The 27,395-nt window shown below is 46.2% G+C and overlaps 1 protein-coding gene across 3 annotated transcripts in view; it reads left to right on the top strand.

Annotated features, from left to right (window-relative positions):
- Nucleotides 1-27,395, top strand: part of ITGB5 (integrin subunit beta 5) — a 123,254-nt gene that overhangs the window by 43,068 nt on the left and 52,791 nt on the right. For all 3 annotated transcript variants that reach the window (XM_075933152.1, XM_075933150.1, XM_075933151.1), the window contains exons 5-8: nt 6,834-7,002; nt 18,221-18,382; nt 20,392-20,487; nt 22,062-22,151. In XM_075933152.1, the coding sequence (XP_075789267.1) occupies nt 6,834-7,002; nt 18,221-18,382; nt 20,392-20,487; nt 22,062-22,151 (517 nt within the window). The remainder of the gene's footprint in view (nt 1-6,833; nt 7,003-18,220; nt 18,383-20,391; nt 20,488-22,061; nt 22,152-27,395) is intronic.

The raw sequence follows: 27,395 nt of genomic DNA, 5'->3' as shown, positions 1-27,395 counted from the left end.
TCTTTTCTTTGAGAATGGTTCAGCAAGACTGTCTTTCCATTTGAGTTACAATACGGAGCATTGTGTACAGCTGAGCAAGCAAACACGGCCTTAGTTTTTTACAATGCATTTATATTCTGGGATAGCTCTTGGCCCAATCAGCAAAATTCGGTTAAGGATTTTTACATGCCCTCTTCCTCTCTAAGTTCACAAGAGTTCAGTTCTGTAATTCTTTCAGGCACAGCTCAAACTGGAAAAATACAATGCAATGTAAGGAGTCTTCCTGTTGTCTTGGGTCCTACTTAATTCCACAAAAAACATCCCATGTATTGCCCGCCTCTGTCATTTTCAGTGGCGTTCTTTTGGGCCATTACTGAAAGCTTTGATTTGTTGTTGCTGTGTTAGTATTACACACATTGCCATCCCGATTTTCAGAGGTGCTGAGCTCCAACAGCTGCACTGTTGTAATGCCCAAGTGCTATACAAAGCAGGATAGTTGTTTTTTTTTTTTTTTTTTTTTTTTAACAGCTTGGGAGCAACAGTATATCAAGACCACACTTCATAACAGAATCTTTATGCAGGTGGATACTCAGATGAAGAAGCAGATATAGATGCTGTTGGAGGACAGGAGCCAGAGATGGGGGTGTGGGCACCTACCTGGCATAGCTCGGGGAGGGGGATCGCATGTGGCCCTGTGTACTACAAGGAAGCTCCCTGCTGCCACTCCCATTGGCTGGGATTCAGCCAATAGGAGTGATGGGGGGCAGTGCCTGTACAGAGCGCTTCCCAGAAATGTAAAGAGCTGCTTCTTCCCTGCTAGGCAGAGCCCATGGGCTGAAAATGGACGCAGCTGCCTGGATCAGGCCCGTGAAGCTTGACCCCTCCCTGCCTGCAGCAAGGAGGCAGTGCTGGGGCTCCATCCATGGTGCCCCCTTTGTGGTTGGAGCGCCAGTGCCGGCTCGGCCCCTGCAGGGGGAGTGGCCGAACCTCATGGGCCAGATCAAAGCAGCAGCGGGGTGAAGGATTTAAGGCCTTCTCTCCTAGGTCAACCCTACCCCCTTGTTAGTGCCTGAGGCTGATCAAGGGTGAACCAGGGAACAAAGGCTCAGACAGTCCCAGACTTACAATCCCAATCGACCCAATAACTGAAATAACTGAAACCACCTGAAACAGAAGAAAATTCCAACAGCCAAGCAAACTCACCCTAAGTTTGTTCTGAGGAGGGATCTCTCTTCTCTCCCACTCATACATTTGGACTACGGAGGGTGGTAGCCACAGGCCTGGCCTGGGGTGTGTGGTTTTCCTCTTTATAATTTGTGGGGTCAGCAGGTCCTTGTGCTCAAGGGGTCTGGAAACTCCTTCAGTTCTTACATCTTCCAAGGGTCAGTAGGGGAAACCAGGCCTGCCAATTCCACTGGGTTCTAGCTCAGGGACCTTAAATTAGCAGGCCTGTATGCAGAGGGGGTGCTAAAGCGCCCCCCATGGTCCTCCCAAGTAAGCATGCTCTGGCCGGCCAAGGGGTGGCAGGAGCAGCGTGCTGTCTGAGCCTCTCTTCCCCCATGCTCTGGCCGGCTGGGGCTGATTTCCCCACTTACTTGGGAGGCCATGGGGTGAATTCACACCCTTGAGATCCACATTTACAAAAAAGTGCGCGCACACACCCAGAAATTCCTGCATAGGGAACTGATTAGGTAAGTAGAATCTGGACTAAGCAACTCCTCCCACTGTGCCCTTAGCTCCCTCCTTTGACTTCTCTGGCCTGTAGATGTGATTGTCCCTTCTCTGGGTAGCTTTTCAGTAGCTTGCCGATTGGAATTTTCTTCTCCAGCCTGCTTGCTCTGGCAGCCGCCCACCCTTCTGCTAAACAGATCTTTTATTCTCCCAGCTGCTGTAAGGCTGCCAGTCAGGGTTGGCTGGCAGTTCCTGCATTAACTCTTAGTTGCCAGGCCAGAATAAGGTCTAAATACCCCATGTCTTCTTAGGTCTTACACCCATTTCAGGTTGGTATAACTCCATTGATGTCAATATCCTTAGACCAGATATAAGGTTTATCTGTAGGGAGATGCTTTGGAAAATTAATCCAAATTAACTGAAAGTGTGAATTTCAAGTGGGTTATTTAAACTTCATTACATCCATGTGTGGAGGCACTTATTCAGAATTAAAATGGCCTTCATTCAATTTAGCTTAATTTATTATAAGCAAAATTAAGTTAAAGACACTTTAATTCTGAATAAGAACCTCTGCACAGAATTTTAATGTGGTTTAAGTAATCTGCTTTAAAAGTTAATTTGGATTAATTTTCCTGAGTGTTCCTATGTAGACAAGGATTTGTACAGGCATGAGTGAGAAAAGAATCAGATTATTATGCTAAAAATGGAGGCAGTTTGTTAATGGTTTCGGAGCATGGACCATAGAGACTTTTCAGAAGCACAGATTAGAGGGGAGAACAGAGGCAGTTGTGACTCAGCAAGAAATGCCTAAAAACATCACCCCCATTTGTGCTCCTCCCTCTTAAAGTAAACAGAGGGTTACACAGTATTTTCCATTCTATATCCTCTGTGTTGCCATCTTTGGGACGCTGATGCAGCAAAAACCACCCTGGCTGAGTAAAACTGGCAGATGATGAATGCTTGGCTCTGGGGATGAATATTTCCACTCTGAAGGCCGTGCTGTGTCACTCAGTCAAAGCCTGTCCTTTTGAATTCTGTGCTCACCTGCTGCAGTTGACAAGGCACCAGGGCATAGGGATGGCTCATTGCCACGATGATATGGGATACCCAATGCTTTCCATTTTCCACATACAAATTGAGCACTGCCTGGAGTGTACGTGCCCAGTCGTCTTCACTGCCATTGTTTCACATTTCTGGCAGGCAGGGGAAGGGATTTAAATCAGATCTACAAAACCTTGTAGATATATAGACATGCTATGAATACATTAATTGCACGTTTTATATATAGTGAAATGGAGTGAAAATGAAAGATACATTGGGAGGGGGAAGAAGAGGAAGGGGAATTGAGAGTGTGGTTGGAAACGGTGTCAGTTAACAAAATCCGTAAAACTGTTGCCCTCTTCTTTCCCATCATGCACACATTCCTGTTAGATCAACTTTATATCATAACGTTCTCCACACAGAGATGCCTTCCGGATTTAGCCACGTGAGGTGTCCTAAGCTGCTGTGGGGTTGGGAAGAGATTTAAGAGGCATTAAGAAGTCTGAGTTGTTTGGCTGGAATGCGGCTTCACGGTTGTTCTTTCTTCTGTATTCATTGGTTTTCCTCTGGATTTTCATTGTACGCGGATTGCTGCCGTAGAAGTGGATTGTAATGCTGTCTTTGCTTTGCAAAGTGCAGCTCGTTTGCTTGTTAGGCAGTTAGGTCTTTTCACGTGCTTGGTTTTAGACAAATGTAAAAACTCTGGGCGCTCTGCCTGTCTGCAGCCAGGGGTGGAACCTTGGGAGCCCAACCGTGAGGCCCCATTCTAGAGATTGCGGGGGGGGGTGTGTGTGTGTGTGTGTGTGTGTGTGTGTAAAAACAAACAAGCTAGCTAGCTCCTGAGCAGGCCCGCCAATGGGAAAGGGGGGTAATTGCCTTGGGGCCCAGTGTTTCAAAGGGGCCTGGAGCTCCTGTCCATTGCTGCTACTGTGGCAGCAGTGGCATCTGGAGCCTGGGCCCCTTTGAATTGCCACACCGTGCGGGTCTTAGGGCTGGAGGGGGTAGTTCTAGCGCAACGCTTTGGGTGGCACTTAGGGTTGCCAGATGATTTCAGAAAAAAAAAAAAAACAAAAAAGCCCATGCCAGGAAAAAGTTTAAGCAAAAAAACCCAAGCATCACCGTGACCCCTTTAAAAACCACGTGGATCAGCTGTGCAGCTGCTGCCCCTTTGAAAAGCAGCCTTGTGCGGCACTGCTACTTTGAAGTACCCCTTCCCCCCCATAAAGGCAGCAAAGGGGGCGGATATCGGCTAATAGACTAGTCAAAATACTATCCAACTACTCTTACATCCTTAGTATCCAGAGGGAATGAAGAGAACAGGTAGTCAATAAATGATCCATTTCCTGTTGCCCATTCCCAGTTTCTGACGAACAGAAGCTAGGAACACCATCCCTGCCCATCCTGGCTAATAGCCATGGATGGACCGATCTTCCATGTATTTATCTAGTTCTTTTTTTAATCTCTAATGCAGTGTTTCTCCATCTTTTTTATAAAGTACCCCTTTATACAAAAATAAAATAAAAATGTATATACCCCCAGTACCTACAGTTTTCTGACACACACAATTTTTTTCTACCTTTGCAACATGTTTGTTTAAACAACTTAATTGGAACTGGGCAGGCGATGAAATTTTTGCGTGCAAAAAGTACAAAAATAATAAAATGCTGTAAAACTTAAAACAAAAATTCAGTTTTCTCCACATTTCAGTTGTGTTGATGTAACCCCTAGACTTCTCTCAAGTACCACTGGTTGAGAAACACTGCTCTAGTGTAGCTAAAATCCTCACTGAATTGTTTGCTCCCTTCTGCATGTAGCGTACCCAAGGTAGATGATGTTGTGCACAATACAATCAAAAACAAAAGTGCAGTTACATCTGAATATGTACATAGCAGGGTGACAAATACCCGAAGTTCAATTAAAAGTGCTTATCCTTGGTCTGTGGTGACTGAACATTATACACCTGCATATGTGACTGGTGAGTAAGGAATCTGAATTCTCAGCGGGCTGTGTTTTTTTTTTTTTTTTTTTTTTTTAAAGAATCTTCTGCCTATTAAAAGGGTCTTTTAAGCTATGTTAAGCCTAATGGCGCTCTGAGTATAAAGCTGACACCAAAGGCCTTTAATTGTTCTCTTGAGTTATTTTACAAGTTACTAATGAATCAGTAAAAATCCTACTCTCTAGCCTCACTTGCTTTAAACTCATTGTTTTTTCCCTACCCTCCCAAACCCCCATGCATTCAATGGTTTTTCCACTTAATTAACCTAGCACTAAAATTAAAATCTCTGTTTAGCCTCAGATGTTAGCTAATTGGGTTTGAAGTTGTTAAGCTGTGAAAATCTCCTACCCCAACAAAACCGGTTGAGAACTAAAGCTGCAGTGCCCACCCACCCACTCTCACACGTGTGTGTGTGTGTGTGTGTGTGTGTGTGTGTGTGTGTGTGTGTGTGTGTGTGTGTGAGAAAACACATTGGTCTGAAGACATTAACTCAAATCAGAGGCTACTGCTTGAGCCAAAAGCAGTATGGCATGGTGGAATTGGCACAGAGGTGATGCCAGGAAAGGCATTCTAATCTCAACAGTGGCATTGGTTTCCCCTGTGACCGGAAAACTGAGATAATAGTCACTCTCCTGCCTCAACGTTGGTTCTGTAATGATGAATTCGGTCATATATGTTAGGGATGAAAAAGTATAACTGTTTAAACTGATAAGCCTGGGTTTATCAGTTCTTGTTCATGATGAGACAGAGGCTCCTGCCCCCTCCTGGGGAGCCGGCTGCCACCCTGTGCCACTGACTTTGTATCAGAGTCTGCAGTGCTGGGGCAGTAGCCAGTTCCCTGGGAGCGGGGCTGCAGGCAGGCCGGAGTGGGCTGGAAGCCAGCTTAAAAGCTGGCTTTCGGTGTGCACCGGCTCCTGGGGAGCCAGATGCCATCCCATGCTGCTACCTCCATATCAGAAGCAGCGGTGTGGGGCAGCAGGCGGGAGCTGATGTGTGCCGGGAACCTATTCCCGAGGAGTCAACTGCCATCCCGCACTGTGGGTGCATGACATTTTTCAGTGGTTACATAGTTACCCAGTTACCTGCTTTTTAACATCCCTAAATTTATAGTAAGGATGTTTATCCATTTGGAAAACTGCTTAGGTGTCATAAATGTAATGTACTGTAAGCGTGTTAGAAACTAGGGTGGAAGTGGTCAACCAAGAATCTACAATGTTTCCTAGACATCATGGTAACCTATTACATCAGGTGGATCCGGAGCGTTGAGCCTGCTGGTTGTCATGCTCAGAGCTCTTGTTTGTTGCTTGCAATCCAGTCATTTAAGGCTTTGTTTTGTCTTTCTAGTATCCTCATGTGGTGCAGCAGCTAGTGTTCTTTAGAGTTAAGCAGTCCTAAGTGATAAAGCACTCATAGTCCTATTGTACAGTAGCCAAAACGTAACTGCTAAACCCATGTTTTTAAAAATGCCCTCTGACTTTGGGTCCCTCAATTTACATCAGGCTCTTTGGGAGCTGTTTCTAGTTGAGTGCCTAGAATTGGAGGCTATTAAATCAACAAGCTGCATTTGAACCCTTGCCTTTGGGTGACCTGTCCAGAGTAGGGATGTTAGCTATCATGTAACTGAATAGTTGTGTAACTACATGAAACCTTAGTGGCAGCCAGTTTGCTCCAGCCCCACTCCTGGGGAGCCCCTTGCCACCCTGCCCTGTTGTCTGTGTAGAGGCAGCAGGGTGGGGTGGCAGGTGGGAGCTGGTCCGCGAGGGGACCCAGTTTAAAAATAGCTCCCTGCACAGACTGGCTGCCTGTGGGTGGCAGCAGCCCCTGTCTGCAGGGTCTGAGCTCCCTGCGGACAGAGGCTGGTCTGTGGCAGCAGCCCCATCTGTGGGGGATGCGAGCTCTGACCCCCTGAGGACAGGAGCTGCTGCTGTGGATCAGCCTCTATCCATGGGGAGCTTGTACCTCCACGGACAGGAGCTGCTGCCGTAGGCCAGCCTCCGTCCACCACGAGCCCAGGCTCATCGTGCTAACATCCCTAGTCCAGAGGGACTTACCGCTGTTAGAGCTGGGAACAGAACTCTGCAATTCCTCATTCTCCATTCTGTCCTCAAACCACTAAAGCACATCCCTTTCGTTTCTATTTCTCCAGTTACAAGTTATTCCCAAACTGTGTCCCATCCTTTGGATTCCGCCATCTCTTGTCCCTCACGGATAAAGTCGACAGTTTCAATGAAGAAGTTCAGAAACAGAGGGTCTCTCGGAACAGAGATGCTCCCGAAGGTGGTTTTGATGCAATCCTGCAGGCTGCTGTGTGTAAGGTGAGTGAGTCGCTGGTTGTGAGTGCGGCTTGGGTTTTAAAGCACAAGAAAACGGAAGTCTGGGAGCTGTCCTCAACTCTGTCCTGGCAATAGAAAAAAAAACCTCCAGCATTTTGTGATTTCTCAGACATCACCATTCACTTTTGCAGAGAGCACATAGCAAAGATACCGGGGAAAGGGAAGATAGATCTTTTGTTATTATTTTAAAGATCTTGGCGTATGTAGCACAACCATTGGTACATTGCATAGTTCAAAGGGATAAAGAATGTGAGTCCCTGCAGATGTGAATTTAGGTAGGGCTCTTTGTAACTTAATTTCTCTGGCCCACTTGCTGGTCCACCAATGGCATCTCTTTCAGTGACCACGTGAGTCGAGTTCTTGTGTTTGCAGTAAATCCCAGGCATGCACTTCATTTGCTACAATTCGTTGCATGGTCCTGGCACAGTAAGTTTGAAAGCTTTCTATGCCTGTAATGACAATCTCCTTGCATCACTCCTGAAGCCCAGCACTTTGAGTTCCACGTGTTGAGCTTGGCCAGAGGGTCTGGTCAGCCATACTGGAAAAGAGACAGGCGAGAAACAATTCTTTAAACAAGGGACTTTAATTTGTTAAAGCAGGTTTTAGTCTTAGAAGAGTATTTATGGCTGACCAGACCCTCTTTACTATTTGCGATTACTTAAATCTTTGATTTTTCAGTATTTCAGTACACATGCATCTGACGAAGTGGGTCTTTGCCCACTAAAGCTTATGCTCCTACACTTCAGTTAGTTTGTAAGGTGCCACAGGACTTCTCGCCGCTTTTGCAGTATTTCAGTGTCAGGTTTGTGGTGACAACACTTGCTAGGGAGCCTCTGAAGTTCGGAATGAACTTCTGATGGGGGAGAGTATATATGTAGCACATTAGGTAATTGCACTATGTTCTTCTTGGCATTTGTTTTCATAGATGATAAGAACACGCTATCGCTGACAGCTAAAGGAGTTTTGTCCTTTAGTTCCAGTGGTGGAGGCTTATGGTTTTGGTATTTATGGCCTCAGTTTCACTTCCTGCTGGTGATCCCGGGTGTGTTTTGTTATGATTATTTATCTCCACAATATGAAAAGAATAGTTCTTTGCACAGCCTCCTGAGCAAAGGAAGAGAAACCACTGGATTCTTCTGGGAGAGGGACAAAAGGGGGCATGGTTCTGGCTATGCCCTTTCATGCCAGCCAGGACCAGGTCAGCCATAGAAGTCAATGCACACTGAACCATCTTCCTTTGTGGCGTAGTGGCCCAAACTCCCACTGTTGTGTGGCTGGGATCTCCAAGACGCGTCCATTGCCCACAATGAAAGGACACACTTCAGGCAAAATCAGCAGTCGCTTCAGAGGTACAGATGGGTATCTTCATGTCTTATGCATATGTTTTGCTTGGCATCTGGTTTCTGAACTTCCTATGTTTCCCTTAACGTTGCCCCGGTTACACAGGCCAAGATTTTCAAAAGTGACTAGAGATTTTACATACCTTCACTTTTGGGTGCCCAACTTGAAACACCTTAAAAGGGTCTGATTTTTCCTGAGAGGGCATTTCTGAAAACGAAACCCCTTTCTAAGGTGTCTTAAGTTGGACCCCCAAATCTTGGGCAACACTTAGTCACGTTGAATACCTAAATTATCTAAATATTTCAGCGCATTCAGTGCTTAGTACAGAGCTGCTTCTCTGAGTGAGCTGTCTGAGAAGTGCTGTATCTCTGAGTCATTCTTTGGGTCTGTCTCGTTTCTTTTTTTATACTCAGAGTGGGAGAGATTTGTACAGTTAATAAAAACAACTGTACCAACATTTGGCTCCTTTTTCAAAGACATTATGGTAAAAATCAACAGTGATGGGCTAAATGTCATACATTAAGCAATGAAAAAAGCAGGCACAATGAGCCTTTATGTTGAGACTCAACTTGCTAGCCAGGAATATTAACGAGTCTTCTGTAATTACATTTTCCACTTGCAGCTTTTTGGCTCCCTGCTGTGTTTAATTTTAAGTACAAATATTGTCGATGTCTAAGTTTGTGTATCCTACACGAAGTGAAGTACAAGAAGAAAATAAGAGTGATTAGTCCCTTTTCACTTAGAAAATATCCTTTGGAAAATTGACTTGAGCAGTAGAAAATACACCTAACTTAAAAACAAGCCCTCCACCTGTTGCTTTCCATTCCTCTTCCAATTCATTCCTAAATATTTGGCTCATACATCTGAAGATTCTCGCTGTAGGTATCTAACTTTTAGGGCAATATTTTCATCAGTGCCTAAATGATTTGGGAGCCCAAGTCCCATTGAAAGCCACTGGGATTTGTGCTCCTAATCATGTAGGTGTTTCTGAAGATGTCAAACGACAATAATAAAGTGGTCTGTTTTTCTAGGTGTGTTCACTGGGGACTCAGAGTGATCAGTGCATCCAAAAATCAGGTCTTCTATAGGTTTCAAAATAGGGATTTAAATATTTTAGGCATCGGCGTTTGAAAATTTTGATATCAGATTTGTTGTTTTTTCATTCTCTCACAGAGTTCAGAGATCTTGGGATCTGCTGAAATTTCACTGAAAACATGATTTATTTTTACCATTGGAAATGCAGGTTTTAGTACAGAAGGCTTGAATCTCATTGCTGCTTCATTCTTTCAGTTGTTGCTCACTCTCTAGAGGAAGCAATGCTATTTACTCATGGAGTTACAGGCCTGCTACAAACCCCATGGAAACCAATGGAAAGTCTCCTATTGACACCACTTGGCTTAGGATCCCGCCCTGTATCCCATCCTTTCAAAAGGGCACCTTCTGTTTCCATGGATATAAAAAAGGTGTGGGGGGTGGGGGCAGGAGGTACAGGCAGTCCCCGGGTTACGCGGACCCGACTTATGTCGGATCCGCAGTTACGAACGGGGTTTGCTGCCCATCTCCCTGGTCTGCTGGAGACCAGCAGACCAGGGAGACGGGAAGCAAAGCCTCTGAGGACGCTGGCAGCGGGACAGCCGTGGCGCGTCTGGGCTGTCCGCTGCCCGCGTGCGCCGCGGCTTTGCTCCCCGTCTCCCCAGACCAGGGAGATGGGGAGCAAAGCCGGGGAGCACGCGGGCAGCGGACAGCCCAGACGCGCCACGGCTGTCCTGCTGCTGGCGTGCTCCGCGACTTTGCTCCCCGTCTCCCTGGTCTGCTGGAGACCAGCAGACCAGGGAGACGGGAAGCAAAGCCGCAGCAGACCCGGGCGGTCAGACCGCGGTGCGTCTCGGTCCCCCGCCCGCGTCTCCCTGGACTGCGGGGAGAGGGGGGGCGCAGCTAGTACGCCCCCCCCCCCAGCAGTCCAGGCTTTTCTCTGTATGCCTGTGGTAGAGCAGCTGGGCGCTACTGGACCAACCCGGCAGCACCCCAGCTGCTCTGCCCCAGGCGTCCTGATTCAGCTGCTGCTGGTCAGTTTCAGCAGCGGCTGAATCAGGACGCCTGGGGCAGAGCAGCTGGGGTGCTGGTGGATTGGTCCAGTAATGCCGAGGAGTGGCGCTACTGGAGCAACCCAGCAGCACCCCAGCTGCTCTGCCCCAGGCGTCCCCAAGTCAGCCGCTGCTGAAACTGACCAGCGCTGACTACAGGAAGCCCGAGGCAGAGTTGCTCTGCCCCGGGCTTCCTGGAATCAGCTGCTGATCAGTTTCAGCAGCAGCTGACTTGGGGACGCCTGGGGTTCTTAAGTTGAATCTGTATGTAAGTCGGAACTGGCGTTCAGAGTCAGCCTATTGAAACTGATCAGAGGCTGATTCCAGGAAGCCTGGGGCAGAGCAACTCTGCCTCGGGCTTCCTGTAGTCAGCCGCTGGTCAGTTTCAGCAGCGGCTGAATCTGGATGCCAGTTCCGACTTACATACAGATTCAACTTAAGAAGAAACCTACAGTCCCTATCTTGTATGTAACCCGGGGACTGCCTGTAATGAAGTGGGGATTGTATTCGCTCTGTTTGTTATGTTGCATGTGATTTCTACTGTCCTGTAGTAACTCTGTGTGTGTGCCTCAGTTTCCCTGGGCACTGTACCGGTGTACGGATAGGGATGGGAATTTTGGGTGTGATTCTCACTGTGGGGAGACTGCCCCAGGTTGCCCAGGCCAGCATGTACACAATGACCTAGGCTCACTGTAACCTAATCCTGGGAGGGGGTGCAAATAGGTGACAACTTTTCCCCTGGGAAACTGGACCAAGGAGGAAGTGGGCCTGTCTGGAGGGCTAGGATCGGTTCCTGAGTGTATGAGTTAGTCTCCACTGGCTTAACAGAGAGAGGGGATCCAGGGCCCTGGCTCTGGGACTCCGCTCCCCAAGGTGGATTGTACTGGCTGCTTCTGATTCCTGGGCTAACAAGTCTGTTCTATGCTGTATCCCTGTGAACTAAGAAACCTTCTGTTCTACCTGCTAGCTGAGTGGCTGTGGATGATGGTGGTAAAACACACACGCACACACCACACATATATCTCCAAGATTTAGCTGGGTAGAAGTGAACTAAATCCTGGTTGGCTATGTTTATGATCATAAATGGAGCTGTGTGTTCTGCATTTCATGATGGAAAATAACTGTAGAAGAATGACCGGCTGCATATTTCAACACTTTTATGATGTAGTTGCCGAAGGCTTTGTGAAATGCTGGTCTCCTTGGAGTTGGTTACGCATGGTTGGCTGGCCCTGTGCAGGTCTCACATGTCCTCCCTGATCTCTAGTAATTCCACCCAATGCATTGGCAGCCCGACCACAATTTGTTTTTCCACTCCATCCCCCTTCTATGCCTTCCCCAACCTGGAAGTCCACTCTCCTGCTCCTCGCACACCCTTGCTACCTTTAACTTAATCAAAGGTTAGTGCCAAAATAAACCTATTAAATATATATGGGCTGCTTAAACTTTCCCTGACCTTTCTGTACATTGGGGAATTTTTGATGGCTTCCTTCCTTAAACCTTGGTTCTAGCCCTGCCTCTGCATAGCACACGCCATATGTTGGAAAGAGAAACGAGTTTCATTCCAGGAATAATTGGGAAGCCCAGGACTATTAATGACAGGACTAGTGTGGTAGCTATAAGAACTGAACCTTTCCCAGATGCGTTCTCTATTGAGTGAACGATGAGCTAAACCACAAGCAAAGATTCGAGTTAAGAGGAATTTTCATGCAAACATTACAATGCATAGCATGCACCTTTCCCTTTCCAATTACCATCCATTTTTTTTGTTACAAATAATGTGCCTGTCTATAGAGCTTTCCTTTGGGGGATCTCCAAGTGCTTGATGAGAGTGTGTTATACATCTCAACACTCCTGTGAGGTAGGGCAGTGTTACTAGCCCCATCTTGTAGATGTGGACACTCAGGTGGGGAGGGTGGAGTCCCACATTTTGGGAAGTGCTTTTTAATTTTGCGTACACAATTTGAGACATCTGGAACCTACTCCTCAGAGGTGCTGAATGCCTGCTGCTCCCCATTGATTTGCTGTGTGGGTGGGTGCCAGCCTCTGAATACTGGGCCCAGAAGGTTAAAAACTGGTGGATGCTCTTGAAAATTGAGGTTCAGCTCTTCAGTGGTTCTGGGCTCCTTAAACTGGGTGGGGCCCAGAAGGTGCTTAATACCTCTCAGGATTTGGCCCTTCATGGGTGCCAGTCACCAGGCAGAAACTGGTTCCCATTTGGAGGAAGAGCTGACTGGAGAAAGATAGGTGAGTTGGTGAGCTAAGTGATAGCAGCAAGGAAAGGGAGGGTATGTCTACACTACAACGTTAATTGGAACTAACTTAGTTCGAATTAGTTAATTCGAACTAAGCTAATTCGAACTAACGCATCCAGACTAAAAAATTAGTTCGAATTAGCTTTTTGCTAATTCGAACTAGCATGTCCACATTAAGTGGACCCTGAACAGGGCTTAAGGATGGCCGGAAGCAGTGCCGGCAGGGCATCAAAGCAGGACTTAGAGCGTGGAGATGCTGTCTCAGGCTAGCCGAGGGCTGTGCTTAAAGGGTCCCGACCCCCACCCCAGACAGACAGTTCTCAGGGGTTCCCCGCTTGCAAAGCAGTCCTGGCTTGGATTGCCCAGACTACCCACACTGGGCACATCACAGCACTCGGCCATCAGCCCGGCTGCACTTGCCGCAGGCTGCCATCTGGGGAGATGGGGCAATTGGGGGGCTGCAGGAGAGGTTCCACCCCCAGAAGCCCGCAGAGCCAGCCCAGTCCTCCCCATTGGGGGCTTGTACCCCATTCCTCCCTCACCTCCTTCCACTTACCCTTCCCTAGCCCCTCTTCTTGATGTACAAAATAAAGATAACGTGTCTTCCAAAATGGAATCTGTCTTTATTGAACAAAACTGGGGGAGACTGGGAAAAGGAGGTGGGAGAGGGGAAGAGAGAGGGTGGGAGAGGGGAGGGCAACTAAAATGATCAGGGGTTGGGAACAGGTCCCATATGAAGACAGGCTAAAGAGACTGGGACTTTTCAGCTTAGAAAAGAGGAGACGGAGGGGGGACAGGATAGAGGCCTCTAAAAGCAGGAGTTGGGTGGAGAGGGTGCATACAGAAAAGTTCTTCATTAGTTCCCATAAAGAAGGACTAGAGGACACCAAAGGAAAGGAATGGGTAGCAGGCTTCAAACTAGTAACAGAAAGTTGTTCTTCACAAAGCAAAGAGTCAGCCTGTGGAACTCCTTGCTGCAGGAGGCTGTGAAGGCTAGAACTAGAACAGAGTTTAAAGAGAAGTGAGATAAAGTGATGGAGGTTGGGTACATGGAGTGGTATTAGCCAGGGGGTAGGAGTGGTGTCCCTGCCCAAGGTTTGTGGAAGGCTGGAGAGGGATGGCACAAGACAAATGGCTTGGTCACTGTCTTCGGTCCATCCCCTCCAGGGTCCCTAGGGTTGGCCACTGTCGGCAGACAGGCTACTGGGCTAGATGGACCTTTGGTCTGACCCAGGACGGCCATTGTGGGCTCAGGGTCGGGGGTCTCAGTGGACCCCCTTGATTCTCTTGCACACCTGCTCCTGGGTGGCCAGGCTGGCAGCTCTCCTGCCCTAGCCGGCCACTTTCCTGTGTCTAGTGCGGAGGTCGTGGACGAGGTCCACGATGTCTGCTCTAGCCCAGGTGGGTGCCCTCCTCTTGCGGTCCCGGGCAAGCTCCCGGGAGCCGCCAGCCTGGTCCCGGGAAGAGGGGGAGGGCTGGGGGGCATCGGGTGGGTGGCTCGATCCGTGCCAGGTGCAGGGTCTGCTGGCTGGGTGCTGGTAGGCTTGCACCTGGCACAGGCACCGTAGCCAGCCCGTGCCCCTTTAAGGGATCCGGGGCCGGGAGGGGGGCAGACAAGTTTCCCTGGTGTTGGCCAGAGTGGCCACCAGGGAAAGCTGGCTACACACCCCTTAGTTCGAACTAAGCACTCCGCTAGTTCGATTTAAATTCGAACTAGCGAAGCGCTAGTGTAGCGCCTATTAAAGTTAATTTGAACTAACGTCTGTTAGTTCGAATTAACTTTGTAGTGTAGACATACCCGGAATGAAATGCCAAATGTTGGTGTTGTCTAGGACGCCAATACACTTGGTCAGAACCCTACTTTTTGCACATACTAAAATGAGTGAGCGTCTTACTAAGCGTTCCTACCCTAACCCAGGCTCCTACCCTTTTGGATAATAAGCTAACAAGGCAACAGGTAAATAGTTAAATATCAACATTTTTTTTCCAAACAAAAGCTTGAGCCAGTTTTCTTCTTCCAGGGGACTCTGCTTATTATTAATTGGATTAGAAATCTCCAGTCTGATTTGTAGGCTTAGTACAAAATCTCTTTTCCTATTTAAGGAGAAGTTGTTTTTTAAAGTTTCCATGTATTTGGCTTAAACACAAGAATAAGGGGAAACACATTAAAAAGATAGTCAGTTCTTGATTTAAAGGTGGTTTCAATACTCGGATGAATAGAAGCAGCATCCTTTTGAATGGCCCAATAACCACTTTTAAAATGCAGCTAGTTCTGTCTACATGTGCACATTTCACAGCTAATGAAACTCTAGCTTAATCTTTCTAACCTCATTGGGGTTGTTTTGGACTCAGTCCTCAAACTATGTCAGCTTTTGACCTCCCAAAGGCAAAGAGAAGGGAGTAGCATAATGTGCCTGCACTTCCAGTGTTTGATAATGGTTTAAGCTTAAAGCATGGGGCTTCTTTTATTCCCGTACGTGAGGAGTTGCATGTTGCTGAGGATTTTTTTGCCATTGGTCCAAGAGATCAGGTCTGTCAAATGTCCTAAGCATGCCAGATCACAAAGCGCATATTGCAAAATGAGCTGGAATGTGGTGTGCCTGTACTGGGTGGGACCCTGAGGGGAGGAGTGAGAATGAGTGAGGGTGATGCGAATGGCAAGGATTTGTTCCTACAATTTTATTTCCATTGTGTGGCTCTTTGGAAATGGCCTGATGCAAATCTTGAGTTAGCAGCCATGTCAAAAGGAGAAATATAAATGGGTGCCCCACAAAGGGGGTCTAAACCTGTGTGTTAAGGCCTTGATTTTACTTTAAAACGCACAGCGGTGCATTTGTGGGTGGGTGTAGAACTGGAGTGCTTCAGGAAAGGATTGGGAAACATGTCATGAAGGACGGGTGCCTCCTGGAGCTCCCAAGCAAATGCTTATCGGATAGTCAATCCATTAGTTGACTAGCCGCTTTTCTCTCCTCCCTCCACCCCCTGTTGCTGCCTCTATCAGAAAAAGGAAGCAAGGGAGGGGTAGAAGAGGGAGTGCTTCAAAGTGGCAGCTCCGCGTGGAGCCCAGGAAAGCTCCATGTGGCGCTGCTGCTTTGAAACGCCGCAAGGAGCACAGGGCCAGTGGGGGACTGCTTGAGTTCCCTGCTGGCCCCATGTTTCCTGCAGCACTTTCGCCTTTGAAGTGAAGCAACAGCCTGGGGGTGCACCATTATCGACTAATCGAATAGTCCCTCTTGTGCCCTCTCTGGCACTGTTTTTGATCCTTGCCTCTCCTCCTTCTCTTTTGCTTTGCCTTCAATCTTCAGTGACCAGTCCTGGCTCTGACCCTGACTCTGGCTCGACCTCTGGCTCTGGTGCTGATACTTGGCTTCATTACCCAATCTAGCTGCCTCCACTGTCCACTGATCCAGACTCCTGCTCTAACTGCTAGGCAAGACTGCCTTTATGGTGGTCCATAACAGGGATAAGTAAGGCTATGACTTGAGCAGGGACATTTTTAGAAAATTTCATAGCAGAGGTTGCCGGAAGAAGAACTTTCATGGAAAGGTCACCACATAATGTAATGTCCACTACAACAACATACACACCAGATGAGGTCTGGGATGGGTTACTAGGGTCTCAAGAGCAAACCGAGCTACACCCATTCTGCAGTGGTGGCTCCCTGTTGCATGGGGCTGGACCTGGCTTCCCACTCCAGGCATTGTAACTTGGCGTTCAGGATCATGACGACACTTAGGGTTGCCAGATGGCTGAAACAAAAATACCAAGCATCTCCCCTCCCCCCCCCCCCCAAAAAAAAACCCACCAGGAAAAAATTTTGCTGAGGGGGGGGGGGGGCAAAAAAAAGGGGGTGGGAGGGACCAAAGTTGTTGAGGGAAAAAAACACACCAAAGAACCTGAATCACTGCTAGGGGTTACCATGTAGTAATAATAATAATAATAAAAAAAACAGACACTCTTCATGGGGGGGGAGGGGGGAGGACGGGCCAGGAAGGGAGCGGTGCTGGCCGGGAAGGGGGGGCCCGGAAACAGCTAAGGGGGGGGCAACGGGGCTCTCTGAGGAAGATGGGGGGGGCCAATGAGAAGCAGGGCTGGTCGTGGTGTGGGGCGGGGTCGGGCGGAATGGGGTTGGCCGCAGGATATCGGGGGAGGGGGCACCGGCCGGGAGGGAGCAGGGCTGGCCGGGAGTAAGGGGGGATGGGAAGCACAGCTGGGAAGGATCGGGGGCTGTGAGGGTGGCCGGGAGGAAGGGGGGGTGGGAAGCAGAGCTGCGGGGGGGGGGGGGGTGCAGTGGCGCTGGCTGGGGGAGATCAGGAAGAGGAACAGGCAAGTGGGAAGCAGAGGTGGGGTCGGGGGCCACAGGTCTGGCTGGGAGACGGGGGGGCCAGGAAGCACAGCTGGTGGGAGGGGATTTGGGTGCCGTGGTGCTGGCCAGGAGGTAGGGGGGTCCAGGAGGAACGGGGAGTGGGAAGCACAGCTGGTGGGGGCAGGGAGAGGTGTAGCGCTGCTGGCTGGGGGAGATCAGGAAGAGGAACGGGTCGGCGGGAAGCAGAGCTGGGAGGCAGTGCAGGGGGGCTGGCCGGGGAAGATCAGGAGGGAAAGTGGGGGACAACCGGCCAGCTGGGAACGGGGGTGAGCACATTGGCCAGCAGGGAGCGGGACTGACCTGGGCACTTGCTGCCTGTCCCACGCAGGCTCCCGGCAATGCACGAGTGAGGACAGGCTCGTCCTCCTCCTCACACTCAACTGACTGAGGGCTCCCGGCGGCAATCACGGCCTCGCCTCTCAGCTGAGACTCCCAGCCACTCCCCTCACCCTGCCAGGCTTCCTTCTGGTGCGCAGCCGGAAAAATCAGAAAATACCGGATGTTGCATATGTCCGGTATTTCCTGATTTTTTTTTTTACCAGACAGAGCGTGCAAATACCGGACTGTCCGGTACAATACCGCACACCTGGCAACCCTAACGACACTTAGTTTGTGGGCCTAATCAAATGACGTTCTGACAGCCACTGCCAAAATTTCATGGGTGTTGCTCAAATTCACGATTCGTCTGACCACTGTGACCTCTGTGACAAAATTGGAGCCGTAAGATAACACCATAGAAGAGCTCATATTAACTCTGAAGTGAAAATCTAGCCTGGCAATTCCATATTGTTGAGGAAACAAGGTCAGTTTGAATGTGTTTGGACGAATTTGGCAGGCCTTTTTGGCTCTAAAAGCAGCTGAAATGCTTATACTTGGAGCAATGAAGAGAGAGTCTGGTGGGCAGTTCACTTATGTATATACCCCCCAATGTCTTTTAAAATAACTTTACTTGAAAGAAATGTTGGCAAATGGCACCCAAAAGGGGTTCCTGAGTTTTAGCCCTGTTCAGGAGTAGGCGGACCGGCTTGCGGTGTCTTTAATTAGTGATCCTCTGTTGTATGGAAGTATGGCTGGGACAATACCCAGCACAATGTGAGAAGCGCTGAGCTCAGCACGGGGGACTGATGATTCTCTCTCCTGGATTTGTTTCCACCCAGGAAAAGATTGGCTGGAGGAAAGAGGCCTCTCACTTGCTGGTCTTCACGACGGACGACGTGCCGCACATAGCACTGGACGGGAAGCTCGGCGGACTGGTCCAGCCGCATGATGGCCAGTGTCACCTGAATGAGGCGAATGAATACAGTGCATCCAACCAACTGGTGAGAATAAACCTCAGTGTCTGCTGTGCACTGGGATCCCCTTTCCTTGGGCACTTGGAAACTTTTGAGTGTCAGCGACTTCCTTGCATTTATTTATTTGGTTTAAAGACGTGTACTCGCAGGGTTGTAGGACCCTTTGACAGATGTCAGCCGCTTTCACTCCCTGGGGGCTTCCTTTGAGCTGGCAGTCTGCAGGTGAAAGACCATCCTCTACCGCTGTCAAGTCCCTGAGCCATCCAAAGCCCTCTTAGTTTCTTGTAGCCATCCCAAAATGGCTCAACAGACTTTCAAGCTTGCAAACCCCTCAGCGGGGTTAGCTGCACATGGGAAAGCTTCATTTGACACCCCGAATCATGGCAAGATTCGTCTACAGAGTGTGAAGAAAATGTAAAATGTTGTTCTTCTCTTCTAATGTATGTGCAGTAGATATGTCTGTCATTTCTTTAGTCAGGGACTGTCTCTGCAGTATGTAGCACAATGGGTCCCTGTTCCTCACTAGGCCTCTAGGTCTGAGAGTTATATAAATATTAAATGATAACAGACAAGCTAACCTTTCTTTTTTTGGAAATTACAAGTGAGTCAGCAGAAGAAACCGCAGGTGACTTCCTGGGTGAATGAGTCCTTGTCTGCTGTTTAATTATCACATGTTCTGCAGCGCTGCACTGTTTTGTCACTTAAACACTAATAATTGTTGTGTTCCTGAATGGACATAGAAGATTCCCCACACTCATTATGCCAAGCTGCCTGCCTCATGACAATAGGCTGGAGCCCCTAAAGCAGGCTAATGTTTGTTTTGCCTGTTTGAATTGTAACAAGCAAAAGTACACTTCCACTGGTCATTCCTGCTCCTTGTGTATTGATGTGGAGTTACACTGTGACACTTGCAAAGAAGGACTCATGGGCTTCCATGGTTTTCATCCCAGTGGCTTCAAATTCGATCAATTTGCAAGTAAAAAGGTGTGTGTGTCGTGTCGTGTCGTGTCTTGTCTAACTGCCTGCACTGCAAACTTAGCCTTAACGTTCCAACCAATCGCTTTCTATCTTCCTCTTTTTTTCAACAAAATGAAAATCCTGCAGTTGGCCTGCTGATGCTGTGCATGATGGGATAGAATCCATCTCACTCCCCCACTCCTATGTTAATCTGTTTATTTTGTTGCCATTACTCAAAGACTTTGTCTACACTTCAGAGGCCCTAAACTGAAAGCATGGACACAGCAGGAGGGGAGTAGCTAACAGTGCTGGGAGCATGGCTCTCACTGGCACTTTACATCCATGTAACATGCTGTTCCTGAGAAGGGGGGGGGGGTGTTTTTTCATACCCCTAGGCCAGATAGTTATAGCGCTGTAAAGTGCCAGTGTAGACTTAGCCCAAGATAAGGGTTCTCAAACTAGGGCTCATGACCTCTCAGGGGGTCATGACGTTTTTATATGTGAGGTAGTGAGCTGTCAGCCTCCACACCAAACCCCACTTTGCACCCAGCATTTATAATGGTATTAATTATCTTTAAAAGTGTTTTTAATTTATAAGGGAAGGGTCTCACTCACAGGCTGCTGTGTGAAAGGGGTCACCCCTACAAAAGTTTGAGAACCACTGCTATAAGACGCAAGGAGCAGACCATAGATCTTACCACTTTCAACACAAAATAATGTCAGTATGCAGTAAATTTTCCTGGGACAACAACCCTAACTAATGGCCTCATCTCACTTCCTTGAAGACAGCAACTTATTTAAATCCATACACTCACTGATAGCAAAGGAAAGACTGGGGAACGTTCACTGTTCCAGAGGTGGTGTTTGCTGTAGCTGATTTTGTTGGCACATGAATGTGATGGGTGTGTAAGAAATACATATGCAGAGAGAAGATGACACTTTTCTGGCACAATAAGGACTCTGGCATAACAATGAAATATGCTGTGTTTCCGTCAGGAATTTCGCTGCTACGGTGAGAATAGAAATTAAATTGCTCTGATTTTGTGTCACAAATGAGTCTTTCTGATCTGTTGTACTAGGATTATCCTTCCCTGGCACTTCTTGGAGAGAAGCTGGCTGAAAACAACATCCACCTCATTTTTGCTGTGACAAAAGCTCATTATTTTCTTTACAAGGTGAGTGCTGTTGAACCACCCAGCAGGGAGATGGTTTTTGTGGGGGGGGGGGAGGGGGAGGGAAGAGGCGTGTCAGTTGGAAGAGCCTTCCTCCCAACGTGAATAGAATGGGTGAGGTGAGAAAGGACAGGAGGAACAACTCTGAATCAAATTAGGTTGCATTTACACTGACACTTTCAGTACTAAAACTTGACTCATTCAGGGGTGTGAAAAAATACCCCTCTGAGTGATAAAAGTTTCAGCGCTGAAAAGCGCCAGTCTAGACAGCACTTTATCACTGCACTCACCAGTCCTTGTTTGGGTTGTTTTTTTTTTATCACCAGGAGAGCTCTCCCCTTGCGATAAAGCATGACTGCGCTGTCCACTCTGCAGCGCTGCCATGGCTGTGCTGTAACATGTCAGTGTAGACAAATCCTGAGAGAGAGCCTCTGAAGTGTTGGAAGCATATGTACATTCTAGCACAAACTGAACTCACCCCGTTGTGTATCTGAAGTTTTCTAGAAGCATTGTCCTTTCAGTGAAAAGCATGCAAGCGTCTTAAGTAAACAGATAAACGTTTACAATCATGTGAACACTTAAAATAGACTCTGGCCTAATCTTGTCTTTAGGAAAGTTGCCAACCATTCAGCATCTACGAGAGCGGACACCTGTTCAACCCCACTGCTATTACTTAATCCCATTACCTAAGAGCACACTGTGTTTCTGCCCAGCTGTGGTATTCTGTTGCTAAATCCAGAGATTTGAAGCAAAAAATACTTTTTGAAATCCCTCAGGAAAAAAAAAAGTATCTGGGTTAAAACACCTGTAGAGTTTCTGTTCTCAGTCTTAAATCTTTTTAGAAACACATACAAACTGAATTTGAGTCCCTGCCATCACTGCTACCTTATTTTATTTGTTTTATTTGATTGTTTATTTTATTTAAAAGAAGAAAGCCATGCTGTTTATCATGTAAAAACAATAAAGTGGGGTGGTTGCATGAAAAGCATTCTCCTAAATGTTTGCATCCAGGATTACAAAAAAACCCCACCCCTTTCCCCAGAAACTCATCCTTTGCACTAACTGTAAATGTTGATAATTTCAAAATCATGCTAGTAACCCGTGGAGAGCTAACTGGCTGCTTATCTCATTCGCCACACCCTTTTCAGTGCAAGCTAGCATTTCCACCAGAGTGCTATCTGATGGAAGCCAAGACTTTTTTCCCTTTATGGTAGGAATTTGTGCCAAATTCTTCTCTCATTGACACACATGCAAATCCACTAGATCTTGCTCCAGCCAATGGGTATGGGTCTTGGTTGTTGAGAAAGGGTTACTGATCATAGTTCGGGTAGTTCCCTTGACCATGGATTGTGATTAGAATTTTATGGACCAGTAAGGCTCCTATTTTGTTTATCAAAAGCTCCAGATTAAAATGGCACTGTATCATTTCTCCTAATTAATAAATTATGGGTAAAACTGTCCTCCATCCCATGTAAGCAACAAGTGAGGTCACTGTGTGCATGGGTGGAAATGAGAACAAAATTTAACTCATACTCTGTATTTCAATGTGTGAATCTTTCTCTGTGTGTGTTTTTAAGAATTTTACAGCACTAATTCCTGGAACGACGGTGGAGATTTTACTTCAAGACTCCAACAATATTATTCAGTTGATAGTCAAGGCATATAATGTAAGTGTTTTTTAACTCTATAATCTTAGCTGATGTGTAATACAAGGAATTCAGTTCAACTTGCTTATTCCTCCCTTGTGGTCTCCACCCATAATTAGTTTCTTCTGAACCCGATGTTCAGAGGACCAGTAATGTAACCGGAGCTCCTGCCTCCCACCCTGCAGGGATGATGATATTTGGGTCAGACTCAGGAATAGGGTTGTTTGTGCTGTTTTCATGCCCTGTCTGTCTATTTTAAGATACTACGCTAAAAGGGGCTGTATAGTCTTGAATACATTTTTGAATGTATTTATCCTATTTAATACCCTGGTGAGACAGGGAAATGCTATTGCCCCTATTTTACAGATGGATAACTGAGGCACAGTCTGACTAAGGGCTTGTCTTCACAAACATGACACTAGCCTGACATACACTAACCGTCTGTTTTGACCCGACTGACATTCATTAACACTTTGCTAATGTACTTTGATTAATTCTAGCACCCTTTGAAACAGGACTAATCAAAGCATATTGACAAACTGCCAACATGTGAGCAGGGTGCACATGGACAGCCAGTGCAGGGTAGAGTGTCAGCCCAGCTTGTTGTGAAATAGTCATGTAGATAAGCTTTAAGTGCCTTATGTCACACAGGAAGCCTGTTACCAGAGCAAGAAACTGAATGTGGGCTTCACAAGTAGCACTAACTACTGGGCCATCCTTTCTCTCTTCTGGAATATTATCTCTGAATCGGAGCGCCCTGATGAGGTGAAGCAAATGACATCTTAGGTAATCTGTGTGTGTGTGTCAGACGGCTCACTCTGGGCCTGAGCCAGCTCTGTGACACTTGGAGCATCCCAGTGCCAGAGGGCAAGGGTCTCACTGGTATAAGATAATGGATTGCAGCTGGCCTGACCAGTTTGGGGCACCCCAACTCCCTGTGGCTATACTGTGTATCTAAAAGGTTTCACGTAATATGTCACTGGAATATGAGTAACTCCTTGATCACTAGTAGTCCTGCATGATGCATGTGGTGTGCAGGGCTTTAATTTTTAACAAAAATATGTCAGGGCAGAATTAGAAAGACAAAGGCACAAGGCAAGCTCAGTCTGGCTAGAGTCATAAAGAGCAACAAGAAAACATTTTACAAATATATCAGAAGCAAGAGGAAGACCAAGGACAAGGTGGGCCCATTGTTCAATGAAGAGGGAGAAACAATAACAGAAAATGTGGATGTGGCAGAGGTGCTTAACTTCTTTGTGTCGGTTTTCACCAAGAAGGTTGATCGTGTTTGGATGCCTAACATAGTGAATGCCAGTGAAAATCAGGTAGGTTCAGAAGTAAAAATAGGAAAAGAACAAATTAAAAATTACTTAGAGAAGTTAGATGTCTGCACGTCACCAGGGCCTGATGAAATGCATTCTAGAATATTCAAGGGATTGATAGAGGAGGTATCTGATCCCTTAGCCATCCTCTTCGAAAAGTCATGAAAGACTGAAGAGGTTCCAGAAGAAAGGAAAAGGGGAAATATAGTGCCCATCTATAAATAAGAAAGTAAGGACAACCCAGGAAACTATAGACCAGTCAGCGTAACATCTGTGCCAGGAAAGATAATGGAGCAAATAATTAAGGAATCTATCTGCAAACCTGTAGAAGATAAACTGATAAGTAACAGTCAGCATGGATTTGTCAAGAACAAATCATGTCAAAACAACCTAATACCTTTCTTGGATAGGATAACAAACCTTGTGGATAAGGGGGAAGCAGTAGATGTGGTATACCTAGACTCTAGTAAAGCATTTGATAAGTCTTGCATGACTTTCTTATCAATAAATGAAGGAAATACAACATAGATGGGACTACTATAATTTGGATGCATAACTAGTTGGATAGCCATTCTCACATAGCAGTTATTAATGGTTCACTGTCATGCTGGAAGGGCGTAACAAGTGGAGTTCTGCAAGGATCAGTTTTGGGACCGGTTTTGTTTAATATCTTCATCAGCGATTTAGATAATGGCATAGAGAGTAGATTTATAAAGTTTGCAGATGATGCCAAACTGGAAGGGGTTGCAAGTGCTTTGGAGGATAGGGTCATACTTCAAAATGATCTGGACAAACTGGAGAAATAGTCTGAGGTGAATAGGATGAAGTTCAATGAGGACTAATGCAAAGTTCTTCACTTAGGAAGGAACAATCAGGTTCACATATACAGAATAGAAAGTGACTGTCCTAGGAAGGAGTACTGCAGAAAGGGATCGGGGGGCCATTGTGGGCCACAAACTAAATATGAGTCAACAGTGTGAGACTGTTGCAAAAAAACCAAACATGATTCTGGGATGCATTAACAGGAGTGTTGAGAGCAAGACACGAGAAGTCATTCTTCTGCTCTACTCTGCGCTGATTAGGCTTCAACTAAAGTATTGTGTCCAGTTCTGGGCACCACATTTTTAGAAAAGATGTGGAGAAATTGGAGAAGGTCCAGAGAAGAGCAGCAAAAATGATTAACGGTCTAGAAAATGTGACTGATGAGGGAAGACTAAAATGACTGTGTTTATTTAGCTTGTAAAAGAGAGGGGACATGGTAGCAGTTTTCAAATACTAAAAGGGTTTTACAAGGAGGAGGGAGAAAAATTATTCTCCTTAACCTTTGATGATAGGGCAAGAAGCAATGGGCTAGGAAGAAGGAATATTAGTGAGATTTTCCTCAATCCTTTCTCCATCTTGGGCGCTTCCCTGTTTTTCTATATAGTGAAAGCTTTGTTATCCGGCACTCTGTTAACCAGAAAACTTTGTTATCCGGCATTGCCCCCAGCCATAATACTGTCACATCTTCAGGCGCACAGGCCTGGCTTGGTTTACCATGATTGGCTTAACAATATTTTATTTAAGAAGTACTAATCATCTTTAACTCAAAATAGAAATGTGACACCAACTGCCTCAAACTACAAAACTACTAATATTAAACACTTGAGTTTTACTACTATTGTCCATTGGTTTTTCCTAGGTTGATGGGACCCTCAGATAACCGGAATATTTAGATAACCAGAAAGCTCTAATCCCCGAGCGTGCCAGATAACACAGGTTTTGCTGTATATAACTTTCTCTGTATAAGCCACAAGTGGATTTCCTCCATCTCTTTCTCCACTCTTCCTCCTCTCAGCCAGGAGCCTGATAATTCAACTGTTTTCTTTCTTCCTGGCATGCCACCGCTAGCCATCACATCAGTCAGTTACCTTGACGAAGCCTGAGGTGAAATACAAATTGTCTGACTCTTCCACAGCAGCAATGTAGTGCTGCTGATTTAAAATAACAAAACAAAACATGCCGTTGTCAGTAAGCTGAACAGATATATCCCTGGGAAAATCCACAGTGCTAGTGTCTAGCTTTGTTTGTGTCACCATCAACATCAATAGGAATTATACACATGATAGAATGTGACCCAAAGGGAGAAATAACAAGGGGCTATTTTTAGCGTCACTTTTTTAGAGTCACTTAATGGTAAAAAATCTAGCTGTGTCTCAGAAATGCTTCTACTGCTAGCTCTGCTGGTTTTCACTTGGTAATCTCATGGGGCACGTCTACACAGCAGGGCAAAACTCCAATTAAGCTATACAACTTCAGCTACGTCAATTGCGTAGCTGAAGTCAAAATAGCTTAATTCGGCTTTTGTCACTGTCTACACTGCAGAAAGTCAAAGGAAGAAAACTTTTCCTTCATCTTCCCTTACTCCTTGTGAAATGAGGGTTACAGGAGTCAGAATAAGAAGTCCTCTAGCTTGACATTATTTCGAAATAAAGGCTTGTAGCATAGACGCACGCTATGTTATTTTGGAATAATACCAGTTCTTCTGAAATAACGCTACTGTGTTCCACTAGAAAGCTTTGAATACCAGAGCTGACCTTGAATCCTCTTTTTGCATATGCTGTCCTCATTTTTTGATAAATGTCTTGTGCTTTGGTTGCCCATTTGCTATCTTGATGTGACCGATCAGCCCATCAGATTTCTTAATGCTTCCTTTAGGTTACTTCAAGGTTCTTTGTTGTTCCTGAGCAGCAACATAACAGTTGTAACCTGTGCTTGTAATAAACCTGTTTAGTAAGTACTTTGTCAATGTCAATGTGGATAAGCATAATTAGAAATGCTTATTCAAAGATGATTATCTCTCATATACATTTGGGGCAAGTATTGAAGCACAGAGTGATGAAGTGATTTCCCCAAGTGTACACAGAAGGTTGGTGGCATTGCATAAAGTAGAACAAAAGTCATTTTCCTTGTGTGCCCGACCATATCACCACCTACTAGAACAGGAACCAGCCTGTTTCTCCTCTTTTCCAAAATGAAAATTCCCAGTCTTTTAATCACTGTTCATATGGGGCCCATTCCAAACCCCTAATCATTTTTGTTGCCCTTTTCTAAACCTTTTCCCATGCCAATATATCTCTTTTGAGATGAGGCAACCACATCTCTACACAGTATTCAACATGTGGGTGTACCATTGTTTTATATAGCGGCAATAAGATATTCTCTGTCTTAATCTCTATCCCTTTTTAAATGATTCCTAAAATTCTATTTCCTTTTTTGACTACCACTGCACACTGAGTGGATGTTTTCAGAGAACTATCCACAATGACGCCAAGATGTCTCTATTGAGTACTTGTAGCTAAATTAGTCCCCATCATATTGTATGTATAATTGTGATTATTTTTTCCAATGTGCATTACTTTACATTCACCAATATTAAATTTCATTTGCCATTTTGTTGCCAAATCACTTAGTTTTGTGAGATTCTTTTGCAGCTCTTCACAGTCTGCTTTGTTCTTAACTATCTTGAGCAGTTTAGTGTCATCTACGAATTTTGCTATCTCATTTTTTACCCCTTTCTCTAGATCATTTATAAATAAGTTGAATAGGATTGGTCCCAGGACAGAGCCTTGCGGGACTTACCGTTTCTTCCTACCCTTTGTTTCCTGTCTTTTAACCGGTTATTAATCCATGAAAGGATCTTCCGTCTTATCCCATGACAACTTACTTTCCTTAAGAGCCTTTGGTGAGGGACCTTATCAAAGGCTTTAAGGAAATCTAAGTATAGTATATCCACTGAATCCCCCTTTTCCACATGTTTGTTGACCCCCTCAAAGAATTCTAGTAGATAAGTAAGGCATGATTTCCCTTTGCAGAAACCATGTTGACTTTCCCTCAACAAATTATGTTCATCTCTGTGTCTGACAATTTTATTCTTTATTATAGTTTGAACTAATTTGCCTGG

Source organism: Pelodiscus sinensis, chromosome 7 (assembly GCF_049634645.1).
Source record: "Pelodiscus sinensis isolate JC-2024 chromosome 7, ASM4963464v1, whole genome shotgun sequence".
In the NCBI taxonomy this organism is placed as follows: Eukaryota; Metazoa; Chordata; order Testudines; family Trionychidae; genus Pelodiscus; species Pelodiscus sinensis.
The sequence above is the reverse complement of the archived record's forward strand: the minus strand, read 5'-3'. Positions and strand labels throughout refer to the sequence as shown.